Raw genomic sequence first — 7,483 nt, 5'->3', positions numbered from 1 at the left:
CCAAAGGTCTCTGAGCTGCATACTGAGGTAAGTTGCAGATTGGACTATATTTAGCAAGTGCTAAATCAGAGCCCAGAAAAGATAGCATAGCACAAGTGGAAACAGATGGCGAATATCTTTTTGCCCTGATATAAATCCATGGTACGCCCACATCTTGAATACTGCATACAGATGTGGTCTCCTCATCTCAACAAAAATATACTGGCATTAGAAAAGGTTCAGAGAAGGGCAACTAAAGCGATTAGGGGTTTGGAGCGGGTCCCATATGAGGAGAGATTAAAGAGGCTAGGACTTTTCAGCTTGGAAAAGAGGAGACTAAGGGGGGGGGATATGATAGAGGTATATAAAATCATGAGTGGTGTGGAGAAAGTGAATAAGGAAAAGTTATTTACTTGTTCCCATAATATAAGAACTAGGGGCCACCAAATGAAATTAATGGGCAGCAGGTTTAAAACAGATGAAAGGAAGTTCTTCTTCACACAGCAGACAGTGTGGAGCTCTTTGCCTGAGGAGGGCGTGAAGGCTAGGACTATAACAGGGTTTAAAAGAGAACTGGATAAATTCATGGAGGTTAAGTCCATTAATGGCTATTAGCCAGGATGGGTAAGGAATGGTGTCCCTAGGCTCTGTCTGTCAAAGGGTGGAGATGGATGGCAGGAGAGAGATCACTTGATCATTACCTGTTAGGTTCGCTCCTTCTGGGGCACCTGGCATTGGCCACTGTCGGCAGACAGGATACTGGGCTGGATGGACCTTTGATGTGACCCAGTACTAGAGAGAGAATGTTAAATAAAACATCCACATCGAGTAATTGTTCTTAGAGTGAGAGAGATCTCCAGCCTTTAGTAGAGGAATCATATCTACGATTAATATTGAGCTGTTATATGAAGTGACTTAGGCACATTTGAAAATGGGACTTAGGTGCTTTTGATCATTTTAACCACTATCTTTTCCACTGGGAACCATTTGCCCCATATTTATTTCATGAGTAAAGACAGACTCTTCACCAGTTAGTTATCTTTATCCTACAGCTTTTATCCACCTCAGCACTAGGAGGCAGTAGAGAGACATATTCCATTGTCTCTTGCTGTAGTTGGAATGACAAAATACTTTTTTTTTCTAGTGAAAATATTGTTTAAACTCTACATATATGTAAAAAGAAAATAAGCAGTTCATATGCTGGTGCTGCATCAGGGAACACTGGATTATACAAGACAGCAATTTTGTCAAAGTCCTCCTTTTTTATTGGCTGAATAATGCAGAAGAACTTCACGCAGGACGAGAACGAATGATATTCATTATTCAGCTGTCTCTTTTCATCTGTAAATCCAGTGAACTGGAGGTGATTTAATCAATCATTTTATCTGGGGGAAAAAGCATGTGAGAGTATCATGTCAATTATGTAACTTTTTTGGGTGAATATACTTTACATTTAGGTCCAAAATTTTCTATCGCAACTTTTTTCTGGATGGAAAATTGCCTTTTCAAGCAACACAAAGGTTTTTGTGTGTGCAAAATTCACTTTTCAAATGGAAGACTTTTTTTACTCTAGTAGAAAAAAAGTTAATCAGAGGCAATCCCTCCCCTCCCCACCCTCCACCCCCCCACACTGAACTAATTTTTTTTTTAATTATTTTGAGTTTTTTTTCCATTGAAAAAAAATAGTTCATGGAAAATGAGGAATGAAATGAAAAACTTTCATTTCTTTCAATGTTTTCATGAAATATACTTATCTTTTTTTAACCAACTCTGACTTTATTTTAAATTTTGAGAAGCCACCAACATGAAAACACTAGCAAAGGCTGTTTCACCCTGTGCTGTCATGATAGGTTAGACAAACACCTGTCAGGAATGGTCTAGATCAGGGGTCGGCAACCTTTCAGAAGTGATGTGCCGAGTCTTCATTTATTCACTCTGATTTAAGGTTTCACGTGCCAGTAATACATTTTAACGTTTTTAGAAGGTCTCTTTCTAGAAGTCTATAATATATAACTAAACTATTGTTGTATGTAAAGTAAATAAGATTTTAAAATGTTTAAGAAGCTTCATTTAAAATTAAATTAAAATGCAGAGCCCCCCAGACCGGTGGCCAGGACCCGGGCAGTGTGAGTGCCACTGAAAATCAGCTCGTGTGCCGCCTTCGGCACCTGTGTCATAGGTTGCCTACTCCTGGTCTAGATAATAATTAGTCCCACCAGGAGTCCCTCTCAAGGTCTCTTCCAGTCCTATGATTCTATGATATATGGAATCAAAGATGTTCTTAAACAGGAGGCACTTATTAAAGAGAACAGCTACAATTACAGACCCAAGCAATTAGGCTTCCACTCAGCTTAAGCTCCACTTTTGTCTCTCTCGTTTACCAGGAGTCACACCCTTTCTTCAACTCTACACACCACAGACAGGCTGAATAATATACCTAGTGGTTGAATAAAATAACCATATCATATCTAAAATGATAGCATTTTCCAGCATACATCTCAAAGTGATTTCCAGATGTTAATGGGTTGGGTTGCAAGAATCCACTGAGGTAGGGAAGTAGTATTATCCCCATTTTAAGAATGAGGAAACCGGAGCTCAGTGGAGTTTAGAGTCCAGTCCAACTCCCAGTGAATTCAAGTGACTAGCCCAGTGTTAGTCAAGGAGTCTACGGAAAAGACACAAATAAAAGTCCAGACCCTCAACTCCTGTCCTGACGTTAAGCACACGATCAGCCTACATGGTTTTTGTTTGTTTGTTTGTTTTAAAGGCAGCTTCAAATATCCAAGGATCAACACAGGAAAGACTTTTTCTTTCATACTTTTAATTGTCAGTTGAATTCCATATATTTACTTACTGATAGTTGTGCCTTTCTCCCCAGGGAATTTAACGCTGCTGAAAGGTGCTAGGAGTAAGTAAATTAAGTCCTCGAATCAGCCAGAGACATGTAACAGCAAAGAGTGAGTCAATGCAAGTGTGATGACCGCCACCTTGGCTCACACCAGGGACACCCAGAGCGAGAAGGATGAGTCTTTACAGCTTGAAGCTAAAGAGCCCTGCTATGTGGCTATCACAGACTCCTCTCCTTTGCTAATCCCACGCAAAGAGGGACCCATAACACATCCTGACCAGTGGATTTCACTAGATTCCCACCCCCCTCCAAAGCACCACATATGTGCCATGACCTAGAGGGTCCAACTCTAGAAATGAGAGGATAATAGTCTCCGTGGCTCAGTCTATCCTTGGCCTCTCCCATGACGCTGCTAACAGTGGGGAAAGGGTGATCTTGTACTTAAGGCATACGACTGGAACTCCGGAGATGTAGGTTCTATGTCCAGCTGTACTATAGAATGTTGGCCAAGTCCTTTTGTGCCTCATTTGTACAATGTTTCCCTGCTCCACAGGAGTGTTGTGAGGATAAAGCCATGAAAGTAGGGGCAAAATGAGAAGGGCCAAGGCACAAAACAAGATTAAGCTAGCTAGGAACAGAAAGGTAATGAGACAACATTTTACAAATGCATTAGAAGCAAGAGGAAGACCAAGGACAGGGTGGGCCCACCTCTCTCTGAGGAGGGAAAGCCAATAACAGAAAATGCAGCAGTGGATTGGGGGAGTGCAAGGCAACAGTGAAACGGTTTTAATCAGTGTGATAAGCAAGTCGAATCAGCTGCTTAAAAACTGTTAGGTATTTTGTAGGCATCATGGGAGGGGTGAGTTTCAAGGAGAGATTCGATGGAAGATAATGTAGAGACCTGGCGGATTTTTACAGGGCGCTCCTCCCATGTGTATGGGCCTGGGAGAAAACACAAAGTACCAACCGAGCAGGGAGAGATCAGAACCCCCTATTGAATCTGCAGCATAACTTCCTGCAGCATGTAGTCCCTGGGAGCCACAACTGCTGTGAGGGGGGAGCTGCAGGGGACTCCTGGAGACATGAAGCATGTGTAACTTAAAGTAAAGGGGTAGCCTACTTCATTTTATACCCATGCAATTGTTGCTTTTCTTTGTCCAGCCCCACTGCCAAACCCCTTTCTGTGTAAGTCACACTGGTTTTGCATACCCACCAAATGCCAAATCAGAGCATGTTACACTACGTGGCCATTGGCCACATTTGCACCCACCTTCTGATCAACTTACACCCAAGGTATAATTTACAGCACTGCTGAATTTGGACCAGTGACAACCAGGAGGCTGGCCTCTGCTTACTCCACGCAGAACTGGGTCCCCGATATTTAAACCTGGTTTTTAATTCCTAAAAATAAATGACATTTTCATTAGGTTAGCACCAACATTATTATAGGCTTTTCACACTATGGGATTCCACACTATGCCTTCAGTTGCAACATTAAAACAACCAGTTCCAAATCACAAGGATAACTGCAACGTTCTGGTTCAGCGGTATCTTCCAGTTCACATCAAGCCAAGTTACTTTGAATATATCAAAATACATGGGATGCATAATGAATACAGCAAGGTCAAAACTAGAGTCATGGGGATCTATTGCTAATCATAGAATAGTAGGACTGGAAGGGACCTCGAGAGGTCATCTAGTCTGGTCCCCTGCACTCATGGCAGGACTAAGTATTATCTAGACCATACCTGACAGGTGTTCGTCTACCCGGCTCTTAAAAATCTCCAATGATGGAAATTCCATAACGTCCTTAGGCAATTTATTCTGGTGCTTAACCAGTCAGGAAAATTTTCCTAATGTCCAACCTAAATTGCCCTGGCTGCAATTTAAGCCCATTGCTTCTTGTCCTATACCCAGAGGTTAAGGAGAAAATTTTTCTCCCTCCTCCTTGTAATAGCCTTTTATGTGCTTGAAAACTGTTCTCGTGTCTCCTCTGAGTCTTCTCTTCTCCAGACTAAACAAACCCAATTTTTTCAATCTTCCCTCATAGGTCATGTTTTCTAGACCTTTAATCATTTTGGTTGCTCTTCACTGGACTTTCTCCAATTTGTCCACATCTTTCCTGAAATGTGGCACCCAGAACTGGACACAATACTCCAGTTGAGGCCTAATCAGCGCGGAGTAGAGCGGAAGAATTACTTCTTGTGTCTTGCTTACAACACTCCTGCTAATACATCACAGGATGATGTTTGCTTTTTTTGCCACAGTGTTACACTGTTGACTCATATTTAGCTAATGGGAGGGACTTTCATAGGATGCAACAAGGGATAGATTGGCTCCTCTCCTGCTTTGCACATGTAAAGAAAACCAGGGTGGGAAATCAGATTGTGCAACATACCATAGAGTCCAGAATTAGTGTAACATACTGGCCAAGTGTGACTTTGTCCCCCTCTAGTGTCTGGAATATTAATCTGCTACAGCTTGCAAGGTAATGGAGCTGGTTTTAAGAACAGGAAAACACAACATTTGGAAGAGAGGGAGCTGCAACAAGAAGAGGCCAGGAAAACATGAGAGCTGTAGCTGCTTGACTCTGACAGAGTTAAAGAGCCATACCCAGAAAGGCATGTTGGGGAAAAAACAGTTCCTGCAAGATACCACTCCTGCACTGGGACAAGGGAGTCCCAGAAGAGGATGCTCCTGTGTAAAGAGGGGCTTCTGGGTACTGCACTGTGTTTGTGTATCACAGACACAGTCACAACCTACTCTTACCAGGTGCTGACCCCTCCTGCTATGCTCACAGCAGCTGGGAGCACTTAGCACCTTGCAGGAAAAAAAGCCCTTGTCGAGAGTCAGCTGTGCACACACATGCAGTGGGTCATGATCTATGGAATCACAGTGCTTTTAAAATAGAAGGCATCTGTTACTCAGAACCGCTACATGCTACACACACAACTTCACAGACAATGTGGACTTAAGGTTGCATGCACTCAGAAGTGCCCAGGCTCCACCCAACATAAGAGTTTAATGCCTATCTCACGACACAGCCGTGCCACCTTAATGCTGCCGCCTTTGGGTCTTATTGCCATCCCACTGGGGGCAGAGCTGAGGTTGCGTGGCTTAAACCCATTGCAACTCACTCCAGTGCATCAAGACATTTTTGATGGAAAATTGGTTTTTCAACTAAACAAATGTTTTTAGTGTCTGCTTTCCATGAACAAAAAATTGATTTTTCATCGAATAACACAAAATCCAAAATATTTTGGCCGAAAATGGGAAAATGTTGATTTGGAAACGATGCTGTAATGTCACACAGGTGTCTCCTAACCTCATTCTCCTGGACAGGCTGGGCTCCCGGGGCAGGCTACATCTCCCATGATGCACCATGGCCATAGACTCGCACGATGTCACTCCTTCCATCTCCACCAGGGGAGAGCGTGGTGCCTCATGGGAGATGTAGTCTGAACAGAGAGCCAAACTTATCCCGGAGAATGGGAATACAAGCTAGCTCAACTACAATTCCCTTCAAGCATTGCAACAGATTTTCTGAATCAACATTTTTTTTTGGTTTTCAGATAAAACATTTCGATTTTTGAATTTTCACTGAATTTTTTTTTAAAAATTCCATTATAAAAATTAAATGAAAATGCTTGACAATGTGCAGTAAGAAATACATCACACTTTTGATACCATATATAAATCTATGCGTGGGGGCATGGAGACAAAAGAATGAGATACTCTGTGTTACTTATTTTGAAATAGCTGATGGTTTTTTCCCTGTTTCCTTCCAAAATGAAATGATTTATCTGTTACTCTTCCTGAGATTTGCTCCATTATAAGATTTCCTATGATCAGGTTGAACTATATGGTCCTTTGCGATCTTGCTAGATTCATCCAAGCCATCCACAGTGTTTTTATGGCCAGTGTTAACAACCGTAACAGAACACTTCTAATCATTTGATGGGGTTTTAATATTTCAGAAAACCCATGTTTTGTTTTGTTTTTTAACAAGAGAGAGAATTTTAAAAGTGAACTTAAATGTATATTGTGCTTGTAATAGACTTTGGAATTAATCAGGGTATATTACGTGAGCCTGAAATATTAATTTTCAAAATTCTTAGCCCCCTCACAACACACTTTGGAGTCAATCCTCTGTGGTGCTGAGTGCCTGAGCTTTCATTAGCCCTTACTCATATGAGTGAAGTTTGGAGGATCAGTCATTTTAATGGCAGACCTGAGCACCTTCAGATGCTATTAAAGGACCTGATATTGCAGTCCTTGTACCCGTATGGTCTAGCTCTAGTTATGTGTTAACAGATGCAGGGTGGTAGAAATCACTCCAGTTTGTACAGCACCCAGCGCCGGGGGACCCACTCCCTCAGGAGGCCTTTCGGCGATACTATAATATAAATCCATATTTACTAAGAATAATAATTAGCCCCTCAAGGGATCAGACCCTTAGCATCTGAATTGAAGCTACATCAACCATGGCTTTCACCTTTTGCCCTCCTTCCTCTCTTGTGCTTTAATGTTCCTTTTTTATCAATTTTCCCCCCTCCGCTGCAGCGTGTGGCTATGAAGTGTTGGAACAGAACTAGTACGGAAAGTATTTTCTAGTGTGTCTGGAGACTAGCATCACTTCACCTTAAAAGCTAAAAT

At 41.9% G+C, this 7,483-nt stretch overlaps 1 protein-coding gene across 4 annotated transcripts in view; it reads right to left on the bottom strand.

Annotated features, from left to right (window-relative positions):
* Positions 1–1,005: 1,005 nt before the first annotated feature.
* Positions 1,006–7,483, bottom strand: part of SNAP47 (synaptosome associated protein 47) — a 68,558-nt gene continuing 62,080 nt past the window's right edge. For 2 of the 4 annotated variants that reach the window (XM_065582555.1, XM_065582553.1), the window contains one exon: positions 1,006–1,364. In XM_065582555.1, coding sequence (XP_065438627.1) covers positions 1,356–1,364 — 9 coding nt within the window. In that variant the 3' untranslated portion in view covers positions 1,006–1,355. The remainder of the gene's footprint in view (positions 1,365–7,483) is intronic. The other 2 variants (XM_065582554.1, XM_065582550.1) reach the window with 2 other exon arrangements.

Source organism: Chrysemys picta, chromosome 2, assembly GCF_011386835.1.
Source record: "Chrysemys picta bellii isolate R12L10 chromosome 2, ASM1138683v2, whole genome shotgun sequence".
In the NCBI taxonomy this organism is placed as follows: Eukaryota; Metazoa; Chordata; order Testudines; family Emydidae; genus Chrysemys; species Chrysemys picta.
Note: the sequence above shows the minus strand (reverse complement) of the source record. Positions and strands in the feature narration are given on the sequence as shown.